The sequence below is a fragment of the Erigeron canadensis genome, chromosome 9 (genome assembly GCF_010389155.1).
Source record: "Erigeron canadensis isolate Cc75 chromosome 9, C_canadensis_v1, whole genome shotgun sequence".
Classification (NCBI taxonomy): Eukaryota; Viridiplantae; Streptophyta; class Magnoliopsida; order Asterales; family Asteraceae; genus Erigeron; species Erigeron canadensis.
The window spans coordinates 26,494,392-26,517,489 of record NC_057769.1 but is presented as its reverse complement, the minus strand read 5'-3'; the positions used below and the strand labels follow the sequence as shown (position 1 = coordinate 26,517,489).

General features: G+C 33.3%; 2 protein-coding genes and 1 pseudogene across 3 annotated transcripts; 2 read left to right on the top strand and 1 right to left on the bottom strand.

Moving 5' to 3' along the window:
• Positions 1-8,332: 8,332 nt before the first annotated feature.
• LOC122583434 lies at positions 8,333-9,336 on the bottom strand (annotated as a pseudogene).
• A 4,051-nt stretch (positions 9,337-13,387) lies between these two features.
• On the top strand, positions 13,388-17,105 carry LOC122581632 (SUN domain-containing protein 4-like). Its single transcript, XM_043753876.1, has 5 exons — positions 13,388-13,600; positions 14,317-14,545; positions 14,909-16,170; positions 16,494-16,579; positions 16,754-17,105. Exons 2-5 carry the CDS (start codon positions 14,386-14,388, stop codon positions 16,986-16,988), a joined length of 1,743 nt encoding a protein of 580 aa, XP_043609811.1. The 5' UTR covers positions 13,388-13,600; positions 14,317-14,385; the 3' UTR covers positions 16,989-17,105.
• A 1,906-nt stretch (positions 17,106-19,011) lies between these two features.
• Positions 19,012-22,399, top strand: LOC122581800 (PHD finger-like domain-containing protein 5A). 2 transcript variants are annotated; one of them, XM_043754082.1, is made up of 3 exons: positions 19,012-19,123; positions 20,434-20,536; positions 21,852-22,399. In XM_043754082.1, the coding sequence occupies exon 3, from the start codon at positions 21,895-21,897 to the stop codon at positions 22,225-22,227; it is 333 nt and encodes a 110-aa protein (XP_043610017.1). In that variant the 5' UTR covers positions 19,012-19,123; positions 20,434-20,536; positions 21,852-21,894; the 3' UTR covers positions 22,228-22,399. The 2 variants fall into 2 exon arrangements, with proteins under 2 accessions (XP_043610017.1, XP_043610015.1); XM_043754080.1 differs by lacking the exon at positions 20,434-20,536.
• The last annotated feature ends 699 nt before the right edge of the window (positions 22,400-23,098 follow it).

Here is a 23,098-nt window from a genome sequence, read left to right as displayed (position 1 = left end):
ATGGGTGACTCAAAACCAAGAAATGACCATATTTAGTCATTCTATCAACCACCACCAGAATGGTTTCCTTGCCCTGCACCTTGGGTAAACCTGATATGAAGTCCATAGAGATGTCACTGAAGATTGACTTTGGCACTGGTAGAGGCTGTAAAAGACCAGGTGTAGCTACAGTTTCATATTTAGATCTTTGACATGTGGCACATTCTTTGATAAATCTCCTTACATCCTTAGCACATCCCTTCCAATAAAAATACTCTTTAACTCTCACAATAGTAGCAGTGCACCCAGAATGACCCCCAATTGCAGAGTTATGAAATGCATTAATAATATCATTTCTAAGATTTTTATCATTAGAAATTATCAATTTTCCCTTCCTGGTGAGCAATCCATCTTTCCACATCCTATGGGGTATTGACTGTCCATCTGAAATTTTGTCAATCATTGCTTTTGTGTCTTTATCAGTCAACCATGCCTCTTTAATTCTATCCAATAATGCTGAATTTATTGTACTCAGGCTCATTTCTAGAACCGCCACCCTTGAAACCCTGGATAAGGCATCAGCTACTTGATTATCTACTCCCTTCTTGTAAGAAATTTCATAATCATACCCTATCAATTTGGTAAGCCATTTTTGCAGCAGTGGAGTGTTGATTTTCTGTTCCAACAAGTGTTTCAAACTTTGGTGATCTGTCTTGATAATGAAGTGGTTGCTTGCAAGATAGTGATGCCAATGCTTGACTGCCATGATGATGGCCAATAATTCTTTCTCATATACAGAGAGACTTTGTTGCCTGGGACAAAGAGCTTTGCTGATATAAGCTAAAGGATCGCCTGTCTGCATCAGAACTGCACCCATGCCAGTTGAAGATGCATCTGTTTCTATTATAAATGGTTTTGAAAAGTCTGGCAAATTAAGAACAGGAGGATGAGATAATGCCCTTTTTAGCTGCTCAAATGCTAATGTGGCTTCCCCTGACCAATGGAACCCATCTTTCTTCAGTAAATCAGTGAGTGGTTTTGCTATAATTCCAAAACCCTTAATAAACCTCCTGTAGTACCCAGCCAATCCCAAAAATCCTCTTAATTGTTTGACAGTAGTTGGTTGTGGCCATTCCTGGATTGCTTGTATTTTTGATGGGTCAGTGGATACTCCTTCATGGGTGATTACATGCCCCAAATACTCAATTTTGCTTGCCCTAAATGAGCATTTAGATTTCTTGGCCTTCAATGAATTTTCTCTCATAATACTCAAAACCAATTCCAAATCTTCCAAATGTTAGAGACCAACTAGTACTGTGTACTAATATATCATCAAAAAATACTAGAGTACTCTTCCTCAAAACATCCTTAAAAGTTGTGTTCATCAAAGCTTGGAAGGTTGCAGGGGCATTAGTGAGACCAAAAGGCAACACTAAGAACTCAAAATGGCCATGATGAGTTTTAAATGCTGTTTTACAGATATCAGCTTCATGCATTCTCACCTGATGGTATCCAGACCTGAGATCCAACTTGGAAAATACTTTTGCTCCCTGAAGCTCCTCTAATAATTCTTCTATGAGAGGAATTGGAAAAACATCTTTAATTGTGGACTCATTCAATTTTCTGTAATCAATGTACATTCTCCATGTGCCATCTTTTTTCTTGACTAGAACTACAGGAGCAGCAAATGAACTTGTACTAGGTCTAATCACACCACCGTCTAACAATTCCATAGTCATTTCTTCAATGATGTCTTTTTGTGCCTTTGGATACCTATAGGGTTTCAAATTCAGATTCACCTTATTTTCTTGAAGTAAAATTTTGTGATCTATTTCCCTTTCTGGTGGTAACCCTCTTGGTGGCTCAAATACATCTTCAAACTTAGACAATAGAACCTCCAAATCAAATTGGTTATCACACTCCTTCAGAATTGGAGTATACAAATTCTGACCAGATGATGCATCAGTAATAGTACATAATTGAGCATGTACTGCATATTTTTTTCCCATTAATAATTCATTCATTTTCTCCAATGAACAAAGACTCACTCCATTTTGTTTGATTCCCTTAAGCTCAAAAGCTTGACTATTAACCACAAATTTCATAGTCATGTGCCTAAAATTCCAAACTATATCATTTAGTGTTTCTAACCACTGCACCCCCAACACCATATCATAATTGTTCAAATCTATGACCAACATATCTGCCTCAAACCAATTCCCCTGCATCATCCACTTAAAATCCTTACACCAACTCACACATTCCATATCATTACCATCAGCCACTTTCACTTTCACATATGGAATTTGCATCATATTAGTCCTCAATTTATTTGCTAGTCTGCTACTCAAAAAATTATGAGTTGAACCACTATCAATCAATAATTGCAAACACCTTGTGCCAACTTTGCCAATCACTTGCATAGTAGAATAAGATGGAATTCCCATCATAGCATTCAAAGATATCTCAGGTGTTCCATGTATTAATTGATTAGTCTGTACCACTGCAGGTGTTTGTTGTACTACTTGATTGTTTTGCACCTTCCCTTCCATCATAGCAGCTTCTGCTAGTGCATTTTCTACCCAAACTACCTCTTCCTAATCTAAACTTTCCTCAACCTTTACCAGAAACAATTGTTTCTTACCCTTACATACTCTATTGTGGCCAGGAACAAATTTTTCATTGCAGTAAAAACATTCACCCTTATTTCTCTTTTCTTCCATTGCCTTACTAGTAATTCTGGTTAGTACTAAAGCATTAGAGGGCACAAAAGTTACTGGTTTGGCTAACAAAGGTTGTTTGGCCATATTAGTCAGAGATGTGGGTTTAAACTGCCTTGAAGCATAACTGGTAGTTTGCATATTACCTCTTCCTAAGGATTTATTAGCAGAATTTTGCATTTTGGCTAAGGCATAAGTATCCTTCAGTGTTTTTGGTTGGAAAAGTCTGATAGGGTGCTTAATTTCAGGTTTCAATCCCTCTATGAATAGGCTAACAGTATAATCTTCAGGAAGTGTTACCTTAGTAAGGAGATCATCAAATTCATTGCAGTAATCATCAAGTTCATCTTGCTGAGATAGAGCTTTGAGAGCTCCCATTGGATCTTCCACCAAAGTTGTGGAAAATCTGGCAGTTACAGATCTCTCATAGTCATACCACATCATCTCCTCCATAGGTTTGTCATTAATTTTCATGAACCCTAGGTGCCATTGTAATGCTCTACCATCCATATGCATTGCTGCATATCGCACCTTGTTTGTTTCAGGAGTATCATCAATTGTAAAATAATGATCACATTTATACAACCAAGATTCCACATCATCACCATTGAATCTCGGAAATTCAAGCTTTGTGACCTTTCCAAATGTTCCTCCTCTATCCATATCGTGTCTAGCCAATTGCTGATTCTGTTTTTGTAGGAGTTCAACATTCTGATGTAAGGTATCCATGGCCGCACGCATGGAGACAATCGTCTGAATCTGCGATGCTAAATCCTTCTTTTGTTGTGCAATATCCTTCTGTGATTGAGCTAAATCCTTTTGAGATTGAGCTAAATCCTTTTGGATCCGTTCCAAATCATTACCTCGTGTTGCCGCCATTGATATAGAAGCTTTAGAGAAGAAATCAACGGTTAAGCTTAAAGAAATGATCGGAATTTGGTGTTATAGGTGTCACCGGAGAAGAAGATCTCGCCGGAGACGATAACGGAATCAAGAGTTCGTCGGGGAAACAGTTGGCTCTGATACCAATGTTAGAGAGAAAATTAGAGAATTGGGGAAATTTGTATTTGATTTCTGAATGGAATGAATATTGGTACAATATTGGACTTATATAGTCAACGACCCAGCTAACTGCTACTAACAGACTTAACAGACTCAACAGAGATTACATAGTAAGCCCCTCAACTTCTAAACATTACACTAATGACTCAAACTCTTATTTTGTTTATTAAACTAGTACTTAACTATTTTAACACGTAACGTTAAAGGAGTACTAGCAATTATTTTGTTTTACCGTTACTAGTTTTGCAGCTTTTATAGGCGAATCATTTGACCCGAATAGTGACACAATCAGACACAATCAGAACAAAATATATTTACTCAAATATTAAAACCATTCGTTTGCAACTTCAAGTCGTTAAATACCAATAACAAAACACAAATCCACCCCCTTGTTTTGTATTTCTCTCAATGTGTTCCTTAACTCGGTGGATGTCGGTTGTCTTGAAGAGAGTAGAGAATGTTTTTGTTATTCCTAAACATTCTATATTTATGCCCCTGTCATTATCGCAAGGGTACCATTTTATATTGAATAAAAGAACTTCTTTGTGATACAATGAAGACTGTCTTTTGGGCCATGTTGTCATGATGGGAATTTTAGGCTATCAATTGTTATGCAACAAAGTCTTGGGCAAATGAAAAAAGAAAAAAAGAGCAAGAAAAATGAGAGACTACAATTTGAAAATGAAATGAGGCATGCGTATGTGAATTCCAAGAGCAATGAATAATTATGTAACGTTTTTGAAATAATTAAAGTCCCGTCTCAACCCTTGCAACAATCCAAGATTCGCCACCGATAACAAGCGAGGCTTTGATCAAATGGTCAACACACTTTTGCATATGGAGACAGAAATCATAGATTCGATCCTTAATTGCTAAGCCAGTATTCATCTTAAGTAGGGTAAGACTGTCTACATTTTAACTTTCTTTATACAATACCATTAATGATATTGAGACTATAATATGTGGAAAACGATAGTGAGGGTTACTACTGGTAGCAAGGGATATCGTTATACTCAATAATTTCTACACAATCTTGTCAAAGGTGGTCTTTTAAAAGGATTAATGTAGTAGAATGCAAGCAACTATAAAGCTATCTCCAATGCTAAGGACGCCTTTAGGCGTCCTTGAGCTGCCACATCATATCCTTACAAATCCTTACACATCCTTATAAATCCTTAAAATCCTATAATTTTACCTCCAACCATACAAACATCTTACATATCATTTAACTCCACTAAAAACAAAAAACAAAATATAAGTAAGGGCACCTAAGGGCATGCCCTTGGGTAATGACATGCATGAAAAAATCTTTAGTTTTGGACAAACTTCAACCGCAAAGGATATCCATGGTAGGGCTGTCAATTTCGACCAAACCCGAAACCCAACCCGAAAAAAATCAGGTTAGGGTTGAGTATTTTTGACCCACCAACCCGCCAACCTACCAACCTGATTTTTTCTGGGTTGGGTTGTTAGGTCGACCCGCCAACCCAATATCTTTAAAATAATTGAATTATATATAATAGTTCATACTCCACATTACACTAATTCATACGTCCCATTCTCATTTTTTATATTTCTAACCTAAAGTAACTTCAAATATGAAATAAAAGGAGGATTCAAAATTCTGTGAGATGATAAGTGATGTAGGATGAGGCGGTAAGTTTGTTAATTTTGTGCCAAGTATTAACAATACCCTCGTATTTCTTTCTTTCTTGTACCCTTCGTTTCCGGCTTACACCATCAATAATAAAGCTTTATATTGGTTGATTTATTCCATTTTATATATATTTGCTTCTCGGGTCACATGGGTTGGGTCATGGGTTGGCGGGTTGTGGGTCAGGGTTGAAATTTCTGACCTGAAACTTTTAGTGGGTTGGGTTAGGGTCGGAGTTTTTCAACCCACCAACCCGCCAACCCGAACCTGCCAACCCGAACCCATTGACAGCCCTAATCCAAAGACACCCAAGGGTGCCCAAAAACATTCCCATTAGAGATAGTCTAAATGAATTAGTGTGACAAACGTCATCGATAATTATTTAATTTATTGGAGGGTACATGACACATTGCTGAGCATGTGTTTATTATTACACACATACGTACATTACAATATTACATAGATAGATATTGGTGAATTATATTGCACAAAAACACGTAACAATTAATCACGACGGCACAGATAACAAAAGTGACATAAACAACATACAAAATCAAGGAACCAACCGCTTGATCGAGATATTTATAGCAACATTAATCGCGAACCAACCGCTTGATCGAGATCTGCTAGTTACGTTACTTTTGATTAATTACGAACACATACAAAATCAAGTACCCAACTTCTGGTTTTGCATTGTAGCCCCGGGCAACAATCTACGTCCCAGCAACTAGCATTCAACTCTGAACAACTCTCTTCGACATTAACTGCCTGCCGCAACAATGTCAAAAACTTCCGATTTACATTGCTATGGATCAGTTTCCCAATTTGCTGAACTAGATTGTCATCGGCCTGCGGGACATATATATTTTAATTATATATATGACAAATTAATCGAGTTAATGGTGTATATGGAAAACTTAATCACCAAAATGGTATTTTATCATCATTTTGCTAATTATAACTCATTTTGTGTTCTTTGTCACCGACATTAACGGCAAAAAAAATTAGAGAAAAAAGATATCCGTTAATGAGCATATAAGTGGTACTGAACCTTCGTAAGTCTGATGGCTGCCCGGTTCCTTACATACTACGGGTAATTTTTTAAAATATCGGATAAATGATTGGCCCCGTGTTTTTTATATGGATTAAAAAATTTAGATGTGAGAGTTTCTGTACAAGCAAAAGTGAATCTAAGATTGTTTCAAATCCAAGCTTAAATATATATGAAATCTCTCACGTCATATCATTACTTTTTTAGTAATATTTTTTGTATAATAAAAAAAATATGTAATGACGTACAAACCTTAGTTATGCCCGTCATCCCTGGCTGTATGCTCGATGATGTTTGATCATCATGATCCGTGGAGAAAGACAAGACCGAGGTCGTGCTCATGATCATAACAACTAGTAACAATACAACTCCTACTGTATTATTGTTCATGATCTATATTACTTGCTAGCAGCTAGGCAATTAAGTGTTCTGAGTTGCAATACGAGTGCGCTAGCTATATCTAATTTATATAGACTTTTATTTTCTTGTATTTTATTGATCACGAGTTGCATGTCTAACGAGTGACGATCAAGCTTTCTCTCTTCTAATTTAATAACTTGTTTATTAGCTCATGTTTATCGTGACAAATCCAAAAGGAATTTTACATAAAACTATATTATATTGGACGGTCCCATGATATATGCCTTTGATTTAGAGTACTTAAACATTTTCAGTAGCATATTACTATAAAAGTTATATATACACAAAAGTGAAATTTTGAAATAAGGTTCTTAAGGAGGAAAGAAACTTTGTTCTTAATTTTTTTAGCTTGTTTTTTTTACAGTACGCTTTTAAGAGTATAAATAAGGAGTAGCTAGTATAGGTGATATGTCATAAAGAGTAATAGGTAATAAGTAGTAATCGATGATGAGGAGATTAACATAACGGGTTCTGCTCTTACTCATCATGACTCTAGGTTTTGCTTATCAATTACGGGTTACGTCCTTTTAGGGAAAAAAAATTTCTGAAAAAGATTTTAAATTTTTTAAAAAATTAGTTAATTAAAGATAGGATGAATAAATGAAAAAAAGAAAAAAAATTCCAAAAGCAAGCGAAAAAAAAAAATGAATCTTTTATTTTTTTGAAATGACCATATTTGGCGGGTATTTTGTCAATTTGCAAAAAATTTTTATCAAACAGGTAAAACCGCGTTTGGGAAACATGGTTTCGGCCATGTCGGACCAAACCGAATTTCCTAAATTACCATGAGATCTGCATGAGCCGAGTATCCAGCTAAATGCTTCGGGGCTAAAAGGTATATCATTTATAAAATGTTTGGCGTCCTCAGGCTTCCCCGCCCCTGCTGAATAGGTAAGTCATGCAACTGTAATGGTCATAAAGCAGCACAATTCCATGTTTTCAACCATTGACTTAAAACACTCACGCCCTTGTTCCTCTAGCTCTGCCTTGCTGCAAGCTGAAAGGACACCAATGAAAGTTACTGCGTAGCCAACATTTGGTTAAACAGATTTATTGTTTTATCGGCTTCCCCAAATTGGGAATACCCTGTAATCAAAGCAGTGTTAGATACTTCATCTGTTATATTCATTTCATGGATGAACTGACTAAATTTCTCAGCAGTTTTACATTTACCATAGAAGGTCACAAGGGCATTAGAGACAGTGATAAATGAAATCAAACCTGAAACCAGTATTTGACCATGAAACTGAGCACACCCTCTTCTAAACAAGCAAGATTTTTAACCTCTTACCCAACCCGACCCACCCATTTTTCCACCTCTAGTGTAAACATATAGCACCAGGGTACCCTCCGGCCTCCGCAGCCTACATAACTATGATATAATTGTCGACAAATCAAAAACCCTACAATTTTCATTCAGTCTCATTTAAAAAACTGCAACTTTGTTTTTGAGGTTTAAACCCATATGTGGTGCATCACTTTAACCCAAATTTAAAGATCATATATACAAACTCTTTCCAGTGTATTCATCAGACTCAACTCCATTCTTTGCATGTCAACATAAACCCTTAACGCTTCTTCACTATGCCCGTTTTGACCATAACCCACTATAATTGCTAACCAAGATACAACTTTTTAAAACGCCATCCTTTTACATACCACTTCTGCATAGTTAACATGTTTACACTTCATATACATATCAACAAGGGAACTTCCGATATACACATTATCCATAAGATCGTTCCTTACAATATATGCATGAATTTGTGAACCTTTTCTTAAAGCCGTAATTGTACTAAAAGCCGTCAAGATGCTTCCAAGCGTAAACTGGACTATACCCATTCCCTACATCCTTATTACCCTAAATATATTACTAATTGCCTTTCTCTCTAGACCATTTTGGGTATACCCTGTAAGTCTGTAACCATTTTTGTCCAAGTGATCGAATCTTTCTCATGCATAAATTTATAGCTCCTCTGTATCATTAAACATGCCACAACGAAGCAGACCCATAATGATCGTATTATACATCACCACATTCGTTTCAGGCAACAAATCAAAAACCCGCCTCGCGGCATTCACAATACCTGCTTTGCAAGACATTTCCACCATTGGACTACCCACAAAGGCACAAACACATAAGATTCAAGCCCATAACTCACCACTTGTCGATATAACCGAATTCCGCAACACCCCATCTCGTCTCGGCATGATATCCAATATCTTTTCCATTTCTAATAAGTTCCCAGACTTCGAATATGCAATAGGAATAATGTTCCATGATACTGTAATAGATTTGGTTGGGGAATTTCATCAAACACCTTGCGTGCATAATTAATACTTCCTAATTTACAGTAACTACTAATGAGATTATTGAGCAAAAATGTTTCGGTATCGAGAAGCGTCAGCGTTTTTACTTGAAAATGGTTATGAGCTTCACAGTAGAGCATAGGTAAAGTGTAATAGTATGTAGTTTGATATATGGCTGGAAAAAACATTATTTCTTTCTAACAAAAGAAAATTGACAATTTGCTAATTTAATAAATAAGGCCTCATACTGGCTGATTATCTGTTTGGGCTGGGAGTTAATGTACAAAATGATGTATGTGAGAAAAATATTTATTAAAATGGTGTATTTTTAAAAATATTTGCTAAAATGATGTTTTTTTAAAAATTATTTACCAAAATGTTGTTTCTATAAATTTTGTATTATTTTGCTTCAAAATCTTGAAACCAAACTAACATCTCTCCATTAATCTATCAACTCTATGTTTGGTTTGTAGTTGTTTTCGGGTTTAAAGGTTTGGATCGAGACCGAGTTACAGCATACGAATGATGACACGAATTTTAACATGGTCATGTTTTTAATATTTCGTGATGTAGTGATAATCGATCAACGCGAAAAAGAAAAAAAAAAAAACTAAAATACTATGCATATTAATGTATCATTCCCTTTCCCGTTCTATAGTAATTTCAAATTAAAACATTCCACCTAATAAGATTAAACTAATTATATTAATAAACAGCAAATCAAAGAACACAACTTAGCTTTTGGTTTGATTTATAAATTAAAGTTGAATAGAACAGAAGTAAGTTAGCTTTTATTTTAATATGCCTCATTCATTATAAAAATTAAATACAAGGGATTTCATTATATATTTCAAGGAGGTTCCTAAATAAAAATTGTAAAAAATCTCTAACATATATTAATTTGCAAGGAGCCATCTTGAATATATGGTGGAAGTGTCATTGTGTACAAGTATTAGTATGTTACTATGTTAGTATGCCTTATAATTTTATGTACGTGTATATGTCACTATGTTAGTATGTCTTACAACTTTAACTCGGTCTTGATCCAAACATTTAAACCCGAAAAACGACTACAAATCAAACATAGAGTTGATAGATTAATAGATAGATGTTAGTTTGGTTACAAGCTTTTAAGTTTTAATGGTCTAGCTAGTAAAGATTGTAAAATAAACAAAATTTAGTTTTTAAGTAAAATAATACAAACCTTATAAAACCACCATTTTTGGTAAATAATTTTTAGAAAAACACCATTTTAACAAATATTTTTGAAACTACACCATTTTGGTAATTATTTTTTTTCACATACACCATTTTAGGCATTAACTCTTGGGCTGGTATGGGCTTGTTGGGCTTAATTAAAACTGTCTAACGACCCCAAATAGCCGAAGGTTATTAGTTTCCACAGTAAGTCGGTATACATGATTTTTTAAAAAATTATTTTAGATTTGTCAAACTATTAATACAATTAGACCTGGACAAAAAAAAACGGAGCCAAAAAAACCGATTTGGATTATCTTAAACGAACTGGTTCCGGTTTCTCAAGAACCGATAAATAGGAACCGTTTCCACATTTGGATCCAAAAATCGGTTCCTTTCTGGTTCCAATTGGTTCCAAACCGGTTCCGAACCGAAAAAGCAGTCAAACTTTGACCAATAAGCGGTTCTAAACCAGTTTCGGTTTTTGAAGAATCGGTTCTTCGCCACGTTGACTGAAACCGGTTCCGATTCCGATCCAATGGCCACCTCTAAATACAACTATACAAGTCAGAATGTCAGATTGTATGTCAAGTTAATACAACTAAAATGGAGGCGGATAACATTTGGTATCCACTAATCCCACAGGAAGGTTAGTGTTCAGGTGAATCTCAACCGCTTAATAATCCCCTGATTATCTCAAGTTTTTCTTTGACAAGACTTGAACCCATGACCTTTCCTGAAAAGTGGCGGCTGGTAATCATTGGGCTATTACCCAATGGTTTTACGTGTCTAAATGTATAAACAATGTTTGTATGTATTACCTAAAAAAAATTAGGCAAATAATGTTTATTATTGTTTTCTAAGTCAAAAAAAGAACATGAAATTTGACCTGGGATGATCTACTTGGGTTTAAGTCTCACTTCTCATATTTGTGATAGTGGATTAATATGCATTATTTCGAAAGTTTTAGTTTCCAGGTATACATGTAATATTAAAGTAAAATAGAATGTCGTACAAAATAAAAAGTTCTTAATAAGTATATTAAATAAAAAATGAACGGGTCTAAATACATATAATTTTTCTCCCAATAAATTAGAGATAAAACCGTACAACGTAATATATACGAGTACTATATAGAGTTAAGTTACTCGTCTGTGACATAAAGATTTGATAAGATTGGATGTACAAAGATAAAATTTAAACACTTGGCAATGGTTTTTAGAAAATATTATCACATAAGTTGTTGCACACCATTAAAGAATTTAGAGTTGTTACATCTAATTGATTTATAAGTATTATATATGATTAAGTAAAATGTTGATAAGATTGGTCGACATTTTTTTTTTTTTGGATTCAAACGATCGACATATCAACATTGTCGACAACTACAATAAGCGTTTTCTTAATCTTAAGAAGCATTACAAAAGTCAAGCTGCTACAGGTGTCATCAATTTAGTTATTATCAAATCAAAGTTGATATAATAAATGAAGACAAGTATATAATATCAACAATCAAAAAAGATTTACGTTGTCAAATTATTTTAATTCTTTTTAATTTACGATATCAAATAAGATATTTCGAATGAAGTTTATTTCGCACCTTTCATGAGTTGAGGCTATAATTATATCTCTTTGAATACAAAATAGAAAATCTTTGTGTTTGACAATGACTTTTAATCGAAAACATAGATATTATGTTTTGGGAAATTAAAAAACAACATAATTATATTACTCTTCGTCTCAATTTTAATATTCAGGGGCAATTTCAATGTTTACTTGATACACATACAAAGTTTAAAATAAATTGTAATCATTGTATGTTATATTAATTTGTAAAATGATCATTTTTTATCTTTATCCTTCATTTATTACTGTATATCTTTATTCTTTAATATTTTAAATTACAATAAATATATTTAGGAGTATTATGAGATAATAAACTAAATAGAGTTTTTTTTTCATATGGATATTTAATAGGAGATAGTTTTAATTTAAAATCGAAATGTAGACGGATAATTGATATGTGAAATAAAAAGAATAGTCTATTATTTTATACTAATAATAATAATTTAATTTAATCTTTGAAAATTTGAACAACAAAAGAATTTGGGATTTGAGTAACTCAAAATTTTCCAGCTCATCAACTGACAGATTTCATCCTTCCCCACACTTTATGCATGGAGCACTCATTTTCTGCCATATGTTGTTTATTTATTTGATATTATATGCTGGCAATACATCACCATTTTTCCTATTTTTATATCTTTCTTTCAAACTACTTTTCATATCAACTCAAGTAACAAATTCTTTTAAACTACTGTTTAGAAAATAAACAAAAAAACAAATTCCCATTCTTTTAAACAAACCATCCCATAAATTGATTGATTCCAAACAAGTTGAGCAATATAAATATATTAATTGCACCAATAAATGTCAATGAATGAATGAATATTGTAGCTTTAGAAACTTAATTAAAATGATGATATTTTACAATGATTTATATATTTTTTTTATGAGAAACTAACTTTTCTAAAACACAATCACTACACATGATAAAATCAAAAGATTGAGCTCATGAAAAAAACTCACTAAATTCTATAGGTCATAAAATTGTAATTTTACAACAATTATCAACATGATATGTTAAAATGATATTCAAAAAATTGATGATAACTTATACATAGTAAAGAAATTAAACTAATTAAATTAAAAAAAAACAACACTAATTAGGTTACTTATTACAATTATTTTACTTATACTTTACTCTTTAAAGTTTATTAAGATTTATACAAGTGGACACCACGATTCCATTAAAGCCAAAAACACTGGTTATGCAAACACAAATACAAATAAATAAATAAATTCACCGTCTTTTATTTAAATTTTAGTAAATACCAAGCACCCCAAAATTCATAATTTAATTAAATAAATTAATATCCAAAACCCCAATTTTCTTTCTTAAAGTGAAAAAAACGGCAATACATCAATCAAGAGAAACAAACAAATAAATAAAGGCCCAACAAGAAATTCAGGTTGGGAAAAACAGAGTATTTCAAGATTTTGCCACAAAAATCAATAAAGTTTGAATATTCATATTTATTCAAAACTCAAAGATGGGTTGCTATGATAATTTCAAGAATTCGATCACTTTTTCAATTTCTTGTTGATTTTTTGAATTCTTATTTTCAAGAACAGATATATTACCAGGTGCTGTCACATCCCTGTTTTCTATATATATATATATATAATATGTATATATTTTTTTGAAGTTTTGAATTACACTTTTAAGATCTTAGTGGCAGACCCATGTGCTTAATGCTACTTTTTATGTGTAAAAATATAATATTTCTAGATCCCATGTACATAAATTCAATTATTGGCTCTGTTTTCTTGGTTCATTTTATTATTTAAAGATTTGGGCTTTTTGGGAAATTTGTAATTTTTATATAGATTTATTATATGGGTATTTGTTGTTTATAAGTTTGGCAATTGCTTTAAGTTGTGTTTGGGAAGAATGTGTTGATAATGACAGAATTTCATCTTGTTTGTTGAAAAAAAAAGTTGTTTCTTGCAAGCAAAGTATTTGATCTTATTGTGCTAATGTGATTCTTTATGCTTGTCTTAATCTTTTGATTTTTGTATCCATTGAGAATTACTTGTAACCAAATTTATATTTTGAAATTGATATATAACTATATATTGAGCTTTTATATTTATGCACTTCCTTTGTTATGATGTAATTTACGCCTTGTGAAGTTGAAGAATTCGTTGTTTATAGACCGTTGTTTGGTTTAGGTGATTCTTAAAGTTTGTGTACGAGTTATTTTGTTTGTGGATTGAAGTATATTTTGGCTGATACTTTATTCTGATATGTAAAAATGCGTAGTGGTGATTAACATCAAAATTTTGTTTTTTGATGGCAGGATTACTTGTTCGTGATATTTTTGTTGTGTTCACCGTTGGTAATTAATAGTGAATAAGATTGATGTAGAATGCAGAGATCGCGTAAAGCTCTTCTCTCCAGAAGAGCTTTGGGAAAGTCTACACTTGGAAAAACTAGCTTTTTCAAGGTTTCTTTGTCACTTGTAATCTTTATTTGGGGGCTTCTGTTCTTGTTAAACTTATGGATCGGACAGGGTGACGGTCATAGAGGTTAGTTGCAATCATATTTTAATGATTTTGAATTTTATCATCTGATATTAGAGTTATATAGAAGAAACTAGAGAGGTTTGGGTAATTCCCTGCACATAGTTCTACAAAGAAAAACCATGATAGAGCATTACAATAGGGTTGATATCGGTTTACTTTTGAATGGGTTGATCTTTGTCTATGCTGTGTCTCAAATGGGTTAATTCAATAACTTTAGCTGTCATTTCAAGGAAAATATTAGCTAAAAATGGGCCAAGAGGGTTGGAAGTCTCCCAAAGTATATTTGTACCGTTATAAAATAACAATCATTTCAGGTATCGATGGATGTAAATACTCTCATATGAACCTGTTTATCTTGTTTTATAGATAGTCCTGAAGATCTTCCAAAAGGTATAAGAACTTTTGATGAATTTAAACTGGAGCCTGATGTAGATTCCCATAGCTCATTATCGTCAAGTGAATGTCCCACCACAGAACTCATCTCAGAAAACGTTATCCAGGGTGATTTAATTAGTAACTTTGAAAACCTTATCGAGGGTGATTTAGTAAATCACTCTGAAAACAAGGAAGAGATTATCAGTCAAGAATTTGAAGCTGTCCAAAAAGAACCAATTCCTCATTCGGTTTCTAAGTCAGAACCAAAAGGGTCATCTAAAACTGAAAGATCAAGACCCGTACCTCTAGGTCTTGATGAATTCAAGAACAAAGCTTTCAACATAAAAACCAGAATGTCAAACGGTAATGTCGGAAGTATAATTCACAGACTTGAGCCTGGTGGTGCAGATTATAACTATGCTTCTGCTTCAAAGGGTGCAAAGGTTTTAGCTTCTAATAAAGAAGCAAAAGGTGCATCTAACATCTTGACAATAGACAAGGATAAGTATCTTAGAAACCCATGTTCAGCTGAGGAGAAGTTTGTGGTTGTAGAACTTTCCGAAGAAACCCTAGTTGACACCATAAAAATTGCTAATTTTGAACACCACTCATCGAATCTTAAAGAGTTTGAACTGCTTGGGAGTTCAGTATATCCAACAGAAACTTGGCTAAAACTTGGAAACTTTACTGCTGGAAATGTGAAACACGAACAAAGATTCGTTCTTCAGCAGCCAAAATGGGTGAGATATATAAAGTTGAATCTTTTGAGTCATTATGGAACTGGGTTTTATTGTACATTGAGTTTTGTACAAGTTTACGGAGTCGATGCTGTTGAAATGATGCTTGAGGATTTGGTTTCTACACAAGAGAAAAAGTTTCCTTCAGAACTTGAAAGTGACTCAAAACCGGAGGGTGAGCCGGTTGATCATGCAGATGCTGATGTGGAACACGACCTCTTAGATGAATCTGAAGGTAACCGTGTGATCACACCAATTGATGTTCCTGACCCACTTTCGGAAGTGCGCCAACAACAAGCTGGAAGGTTGCCAGGTGACAGTGTTATCAAGATTTTGATGCAAAAAGTTCGTCTGTTAGATATTAACCTATCATTGTTAGAGAGATACCTTGATGAATTGAACTCCAAGTACGGGTACATATTCCAAGAAATTGATTCAGAAATTGGAGACAGAGATCTCATCATGGAGGAGACTAAAAGAAACTTGAGAAATGTCCGTGAGAGTAATGAGGTCTTGGTACGTATTATTATCAGATTCTTGTATTACTTCTTGTGTTTTATCAGACTTGCCTAAAAACTACAATGAATTGCATTTTGTGTGCATATCAGAATCACAGTGTTTTCTTTGATGACAATATTGATCTAAAAATTACATTTTGTCCATTGTCATTGTGGCTACTGTTTCTAGGATTGCTCAATGGTTGTTTAGACATTTACTGATTTAGACTACGTGATGAGTCCAAAGTTGCAGCTCTAATGGGGTTGTGGGAGGGGTGAAGTTTTGATTATTCCTCTATTCGATCATAATAAGTGATGTTGTGCATTTGACTGTTGTTGCAGACTAGAAAGGTTGATGATTTAGAATCATGGAAAACGCTCGTGTCTCTTCAGCTGGATGAAATCACAAAGAGCAATTCTTTCCTCAGGTTAAATTCCCTTCTTTTTCCCTTCTTATCATATTATCCAATGGTAATTGAGACGATTACAACCAAACCACTATCAGTGCATTTCAAAAGAAGTATATAAAGAAACAACTGGTCTTTTTCTATCAGTCTTTATGTCTTTGTTTTATTCAGCTGAGTGTGTAAATGTCTATGCAGATCGGAGGTAGCAAAGGTGAAGGAGAATCAAGTACATATGGAAAATAAAGGAATTATTATATTTCTTGTTTCCTTATTTTTTGGATTTTTAGCTATTGCCAGATTATTTCTGGATAAAGTTTTGTTCTTTTTACATAGTAAACATAGATCAGAAGAGAGTAGTAAGTCGGCAGATCGTTCTTGGATTTTCCTGCTTTCTTGTTGTACGACTATCATCGTCATCCTCTCATTATAATCATTTTCTTAAGGCGCTTTGTCTCCTTTTCGTACTTTGAAGTTATTTTGTAAAATATTTATAAACAGTTATATGAAAATAGTTTTTTTGGTGAAATGGAAATAGAAATGTTGAACATATGACCTTTTTATTGACATCCTCTTAAATCCTTGTTGCTCTTTTCAAGTGGTAATGTACAAATGTGATATTTTGATCTGGCTCTTTAGACAATCAAAGAATGATGAGATCGTCTTGTTTATAAAGAACGTTTGAGTGAATTGATTGAATTGGGGAAAGAGAACTTCGCGTGGTGTTTTGCTAGGAGTGTTCCTGACGATCAAAGTTTAATGAAATCGCTTTGATTTGCAATTTATCTGATTTTGAAGACAAGGAAGACAAGGTAGGGCTGTTTGGTTTGAACATTTGCTAACTAGTCTGGATGCATCTCCAAGGAACTGATGTAGTTCCACTACCAGGTAGGCAATTACCACAGTCTGGGAACTCCAACCATAACATTGATGCTTTGTCTATAAAGCTAATAAGCAGCCAAAATATAAAGATGTATATTTACAATGAAATCAAGCACAGTCAAAAATTTAATAAAAATCAGCCATGTAAGGGTGGACAATAAAGTTGAAACGAACAATATAATGAGATGGACTTTAATAATAGTAAAAATGAAAACATTGGCCTATTATCGATTGAAGTAAAGTTATACAAAAAAAACATAGATCTAGAATAAAAATCCATTGTGTGTCTAGATACTCCTATGATGACATAATTTGTGAAACATGATTTGTAAGACAAATGGGGGTGTTTGGTTATGTGTTTAAAAAGAAAATTTTGCGAAATGAAATATATCGTAGATTATTTTAATATTAAATAAAATACTTGTTTAAGGTTTTTTTTTTGTTTTTTTTTTAACGGCAAAAAAGAAATACTTGTTTAAGCTTATTTGACTTGTGAACTTATTTGAGTTTAGTGTTCCAAACGCAAGCATTAATAAACCTCAAATTATCAAATTACACTTAAACTTGACTTGAGCTAAACTAAACTCAACTCAGATTAAGTTTTTATCGAGTCGAACTCAACTAAGTCGATCCATTCATACCCTTGTTAAGAATTTAAGGTCCTTAAAGTTAGAAATTAAATTCAAATGTAATTTTTTAAAATAAATTTTCGGTTTTAGTCAAAAATCCACTCAAACCGAACCACACTCAGTAGTTATAACTTTAAGAGGTATTTGTGTAATTTTAAAAATTAAAAACTTAATCTAAACTAAAAGCGACCGAAGTTATAGCTTATAATTAAAAAAAAAAAACAAAACAAAACTTTGAAAAACTTGTGTCAAAGACTCAAAGTTAATCTTATTAAAACTTTAAAAGTTTAAAACTATAATAGTCTGGAATAATTTTTAACGATTTTAAATATCGAAACCTATTTTTGTAAACAAAATAATTTTATTAAAAACGAGCATGGTATCCGTACAATGCGGCGGTGATAACATTAGTTGCGATGTGGTGGCGTCGACAGATGGTAATGGCATCGGTGTAGGTAATTGATTCAAAGATATTTGATTTTTAGATATAGTGAATATCTTTTAAAAGATTATATAATGATTGTATAAGTTAATTAATTAAGGGTAAATTGGTAATTTCGCATGTCCAAAAATTGTAAACTTTTCAAAATAGAGGTATAATTTTTATTTAGTAGCACTAGCATTGTACCCGCGCGATGCGGCGGCGGTTTGGTTATGAGGACGACTGGTGGTGGTGACGGCAGTTGTGGTGGTGATGAACTATTGTTGGTGGTGGGTGTAAGTAATTGATGTGAAGATATAGCGGAGATATTTTAAAAGATAAGGGATTGATGATGTAAATTAATTAATCAAAGGTAAAATAATAAGTTTGCATCTAGCGCTTTTACGAGAGAGAATGTAATAATTATTATAAGATAGTATAGATAAAAGTATAAATATAATTTTTAGATAGTTGTATAGATAGATAAGTCGGTGGCTGTAAACAAAAATCTAACAAAATAAGTCGGAGTCTAGAAAGTTCGCTTATATATTAAGCGCCTAAGCGGGCACTGCGTCTTTGTCTTGTAATTCATTCTTCCCCAAAATTTGCTTTCGCTACTCTCGTTTTTTCCATCAGGTTAGTTTTTTTTTTTCTTTTCCCCACTCTTACCTGTTTATTTATTTATTTATTATTTATTTAAGCCCTAGAAACCCTAGCTTTTTTACTGTACATAATAATAATCAGTAAATAAATAATAAAATACTATACATATAGGCTTACTGTTAGGTTTAGTCGCATGTTGGATAAATTGTATGAAATTTAGGCAGCCTAACTGTATGATGTTTACCTAGGGAGTTTCAAACCCGGATTATTATGCTATCAAAAAAATATGTGTATATATGATAAACAGTCTATTGTTGTTTCGAGAATAGGATTTTGGAAAAGGTTTTAGTTGTTGAATGTTCATTGAGATAGGGGAAATAAACAAAATAATCGTAATGTTTTGGTGCTAATCGTTGAAACTTGAAAGTTACTGTCGAAACTATATTTTTTTACAAAAGTAAACAGCAAAATTCGTACGTTATATTTATATCATTGATCTTCTTTGTATAACTAACAGAATAACAGTTATTATAGTTATGGAGAATGTATACTATTATTCCCGTTGTATTATTTCGCTTTTTTACTAGCTGCTGAGTGTATTATATGATATGATCATTCTGGAGCAGGGGATGATGATCTGTATTGTACCCTGAAAACTGTTTTAGTAGTTCAAATATTTTTTTTTTTTTCAAAAGTTATAGGATAAAACTTGTGTATGCAACTGGTTTGGAGACATATCGAAATATAGAAGATGTGGTCTTCCGTATAATTATCAAATGAAGAAGAATGTAAATCTTTTTCGGAAAACATATCTAATGGTAGAATATTTGTTTCGGAAATACCACAAAGACAAACTTTTGTGTTCGTTTTCACACTGAATGTTGGAGAAAAGTTTAAATGTTCATAGTATGTTGAGTTCATAGTATTATATGATGATTCTTTTTTCTTATTTCCTATATATATCACATATATATTTATCTTTTGTGTGTAAACAGGTTTATGTAAGGGGTTTCTATTGTTTTTATATAATTAATATAATCATATGTATATAGAAACCGGTTTTCATAGGGTTTCTATTCTTTTTTTGAGGGCTATAGAAACCATTTTTCATATACTATAGTAGTGTATGTTTTCGTTATTTAGTAGTTTTTATATATTTTTCTACATTCTACTATAAATTATTTCAACATAATTATGAATAAGTTGGATTGAAGTTTTTTGTTTCCAATTTATGAACAATTTGTTTTAGGTTTTTGGTTGAATAGTTTATGAGTCTTTGAATGGTATCTAGTAATTTGAATACATTTGATTTTTTTACTTAGGTGCGCTTTTACTTTTTCCAGGCCCTGCCCTTTTTTGCGCTTCTTGCTTAGGCCCCCATTTGGGTCACTGCGCTTTGAGTGCGCCTTCGGTTTTGACAACTATGGCGTTATGCTATTCTTCGTGGTGACTACTGAATCAAGAAAATCCAGTTTTTAAATTCTAATCTTATGCTCCTCTTGTTTTATTTATTATTTCTGTTTAAGTGTGTATTAGAAATAATTCGTTGTTTTTTTTTTTCCTTTCAAAGGTGTTTAAAAGCTACAATTAAACTAGAGTTGTTTTTTGGTTACATCTATCGATTATGATGATCTCCCTCCGACAATTCTTTTCAGCCTTTAATCTTTTTCTCGAATGACAGAGAGAATTCTATTGATGGAATATGTGAGCAACACGTCAACACAAAGAAATATGTTGAATAAGTAAATACTGCTTATAGATTACTAAAGATTAGCAAATGCTTTTACACAAAGAGAGACCTGGTTGTATGGTCTTACCAGTGAATAACAATTGATGCTGCTAGAAACAAAAAGAGGAAACTCATATATCATGGAGGCAGCTTTTAGAACCAAAAGCACTAAATACATTTCTAATTTTGGCCATGATATTAGAATGCACCATCTGAGATTAGGCCATGTATTAATGGCCTCTCTGTAGCTCATGGTCAATTTATCTTGAGGGAGTAAAGAAAATTGATTACCATCTAACCTGCAGCAGACCATCATGCACCATGTATCTTTATATTCCTTTTCTGCAGAGGTAGCAAAATAGGTGGCATTGGGTCAAGTATCAAAATGGGTACTGGTAGTTCTTTATAGCGGGTCAAAGGGGACCTGGCTGAGCTGGCTGACCTCAGACACTCGCGAATACTTCTTTTATACTTTTATGAATAGTGCTTTACTATGACTATAAAAAACTGTATTATTACAAAAAAGTATCTGAATCATTTTAGTAAATGCAGTTTAGCAGGTTTTATGCATTTGATTATTTGAATACATTTAGGATTACATTTGTGCTGGCTGACTCCAAACACTTGTGAATACTCCTTTCAGGCTTTCAGCCCAGTTTCTTTTTCACTCAACTATTTTAGCTTAATCCACCCAATAATTACCCATCTTTAGGTCAATAGGACCAGTTTGCTTCTTTGCTCTTCAGTTTCCTACCAAGTCTGAGCAAGTTACACTGACATAGTCTGATAGGTTGTTCACATAGTAGCCAGTAAAGACATTGAACTTTAAGGTAGAAGTGTATATCAAACTTAAAAAGACCTCTAGCATAATGCTTGCAAGGGCTTGTTCTCAGTGACCCTAAGTTTCTTGCTGCTGTTAGTTATCGAAAGTAAGAGGATGAACAAAGAGGTCTTTGTGCAAGTCATATTGTTTTAAAGCCTTTTACCAGATTTAACTTTTCAGTTACTTATTTCAAACTCTATTATATGCAGGCCGTTTTAAAGATTTTGGGAATTCGGAGCCTTATTCAGAATCATGGCGAAGCATCATCCTGATTTGATCATGTGCAGGAAGCAGCCAGGAATTGCCATTGGGCGACTTTGTGAAAAGTGTGATGGTAAATGTGTAATCTGCGACTCTTATGTGCGTCCATGCACACTTGTGCGTGTCTGTGAAGAGTGCAACTATGGGTCTTTCCAGGGTCGCTGTGTCATATGTGGGGGTGTGGGCATTTCTGATGCCTATTACTGCAAAGAGTGCACTCAGCAGGAGAAGGATAGAGATGGGTGTCCGAAGATTGTCAATTTGGGAAGTGCTAAAACAGATCTGTTCTATGAACGCAAAAAGTATGGATTTAAGAAACGATGATAGCACAATCTCCCTTGCATGATTGTAATCGAAGATGAGTAGAAGTCATTAAACAGCAACTATTTGTACCGAGTCAGTATTTGGGTATGAGGATGTTACCAATACTTTATGTTTTCTATCTGGCATGGTGTATTAATTCTTGTCTGCTATGTTATTGCTTCTGTTTGCACTAGCATTTTGGTTCATTTATTTGGTATGTTGTGGGTCTGATCTTCGTTCATCCAAACATTACTGGATCTGTTCTGTAGAAGTTAAAAGGTTTTTGATGACAAGTTTCTAACTCTTGGATGAATATGATTTTGGCTGGTACTTCCTAAAACAAAGGAGTAATGACCATTGGATTAGTATGATTGATGAAAATTTTTCTTACGTGTCTTAATAAAATATTATCTGTAAAAAGTAAAGTATTATCTAGTATCACTTGAAAACGTCTGTGTTTGTTGAAAGTTCGAGTTACAGGTTGATATTTCATCTGTGACTGAAAGGGTAATAAATGTGCCTTTTGATTCCTTGTTAAGTGTGGGTGAAGTCGCACTTGTAGACTTGTAGTCATCATGGAAACCACACTTTCGTATTTGGCGTGGGGATGCAAGTCGTCGAGGGATAGAGGTCGTTTAGTTTTCTTTTTTTCCATTCCACACATGTTAGTCTCCACTATTGTTGAATAGTGTTTCAAGATAATCGTTTTTATTATTGATGTTATAGTGTCATGTTGTCGTTTAATTTGACGATATAGTTACATGTCATTATTGATAAGAAAATGATTAATCCTCCTAAATATTTTCTTAAAACTTTTAAATCATAACATATGTATCCCACTAATTCTCTTTCTTAATCTCAACTCTTAATTTCACCATATGTCATAATCTTA